Genomic DNA, 1,761 nt, shown 5'->3' with positions numbered 1-1,761 from the left:
ACCTTGTGTTCACTATTATTTCGCGCGACATCGAATTACCCATTAATTCTCTACCGTTTGCCTTAAGGGATTTATTTATTCTAGTCAGAATAATAAACAATCGTGTTATAATCAGTCGCTCGCCACCAGAACCGATATTACCGTAACGCCAATGTACGCTGCCACGATGTGATTTCAAGTCGTAGGTGTGTAAAGTAGAATTAAGCGAGAAGAGAAAGTGGCGATTACACCGACAGCGAAGTATTTTCTCGTTCACAAGTGAAATGAGATACTGAGTAGAGATCAAACTCCACAATGCTATCGCGATTCTTTTTGTAACTGATCATACGTACATTTATTTTGCGTCACATAAAAAAATATATAAAATTCGTATAGATTATCTCTTGTACACAAAACCTAAAATATCTTACTCAACAAGGACAGTAGATTTCTAATCGACAGGACAGTCGTCCCTTCCCGAGTGTTGATGTGGTGTCTGAGCACACTCAGAAGTTTCTGATACAAGAACGATTGCCTGTCCGAAAGAAAAAGATGAAATGGCATGAGTTACTCTCAGCGTCCCTCCTTCCGTCTTGTAATTACGTAAAAGGACACAACCATACTCGACAGATATACGGTTTTGAAACATTATTGGCAGTCGGACAAAAAGAAAACAAGTTCGTTGATGATGTAATAAAGCTTCACGTCCTTCCTTTTATCCAATGATGTTTCTAACCCGCACAGCACTCTAGATATTACCTGTTAGCCGGCTTGCATATCGATAAATGATCCTGCGGAATCTCGAAGAACTCTCCCACGCCAGGATCTGGAAAGATACAGACATTACAGTGTTTTATATGCGTATGTGTTTGCGTATGTTGTTGATAAGGATCTAGATAAGTTAGATTGATTTGCAATTGCGTACCGTCAAGGTAAGCTGATCTGTAATCGACGACGCGTGAAAATGGAATATCGACAGTACATGTCTAATCTGAAGCATTACCTGCTGAATCGAGGGTGACGAATTGAAAGGGAAACTTGAGCGCGGTTACAAGCGTAGGTTTGGCCTCGGCGAAACTCACAATCTCTATGCGATATTCATTCAGCATTTCTAGGAATTCCTCGTGCAATCTTAGCAACTGCGGCGATTCTGGAAAAAAAATGTTGGAACAATAAGTCGCGCGTTAATTGGAAACCAAAGACAGATTGGCGATTACCTTCGCGTAGTTCTTGAACCTCGACCGTTGGCCATAGCAGCATTTGCGTCGCTTGCTTAAATGTCCTTAAATGTCCTCACTTTGAGAACATTTGAGGTATTGAGGTTGCAATACATCCCATATTGCTTTACATACTTCGGGAATGATGGCATACAGAGTTGACTTCCCAATGCGAAACCACAACGAAATTATTCGAATGCTGTCTCCGTGAGCAAGGAAGCTGCAATATTGAATGATCATATTCGAAGTATGATTCAATTAATAATAAAAATTTTCGTTTTTTATAAAAAAATAAAAACCACATGTTATATTATTAGTATTATTTATTATATGAAGTGAGTAATTCTAACCTTAACGTTGCAGCAAGACGAATTTCGGTTGAAATCGGTTCTCTGTTACTGGTTTTCTGCAATTTCGGCTTCAACAAATTGTGTAAATAATCGAATTGTTCTGCTGACATTCTTATCAGTTTGAACAATTCACAATGATCAGTTGTTTGAAAATATAAAAATAAATTTCGATAAGCACCCTGACTTTCTCGAATCTCACGAGAGATATGGGGTTT

General features: G+C 38.7%; 1 protein-coding gene across 1 annotated transcript; it reads right to left on the bottom strand.

Annotated features, from left to right (window-relative positions):
• Positions 1–319: 319 nt before the first annotated feature.
• Positions 320–1,274, bottom strand: LOC105560220 (protein SERAC1-like). The gene is made up of 4 exons (XM_012009132.1): positions 1,197–1,274; positions 983–1,129; positions 739–805; positions 320–514 (listed from the first exon to the last, which is right to left on the bottom strand). The coding sequence occupies exons 1-4, from the start codon at positions 1,237–1,239 to the stop codon at positions 397–399; spliced, it is 375 nt and encodes a 124-aa protein (XP_011864522.1). The 5' UTR covers positions 1,240–1,274; the 3' UTR covers positions 320–396.
• Positions 1,275–1,761: the final 487 nt, after the last annotated feature.

The sequence above is a fragment of the Vollenhovia emeryi genome, unplaced genomic scaffold, assembly GCF_000949405.1.
Source record: "Vollenhovia emeryi isolate VEMERY1.0 unplaced genomic scaffold, V.emery_V1.0 DF946130.1, whole genome shotgun sequence".
Taxonomy (NCBI): domain Eukaryota; kingdom Metazoa; phylum Arthropoda; class Insecta; order Hymenoptera; family Formicidae; genus Vollenhovia; species Vollenhovia emeryi.
This window is presented reverse-complemented; position numbering and strand designations above follow the sequence as displayed.

Excerpts from the sequence above, each read along its gene's own strand:
- LOC105560220 (XM_012009132.1), bottom strand. The coding sequence starts at position 1,239 with ATGCTGCTATGGCCAACGGTCGAGGTTCAAGAACTACGCGAAG. Across the intron at positions 1,130-1,196 it reads GGTTCAAGAACTACGCGAAG|AATCGCCGCAGTTGCTAAGA; the intron begins GTAATCGCCAAT and ends TTTTTTTTCCAG. Across the intron at positions 806-982 it reads CGTCACCCTCGATTCAGCAG|ATCCTGGCGTGGGAGAGTTC; the intron begins GTAATGCTTCAG and ends GTATCTTTCCAG.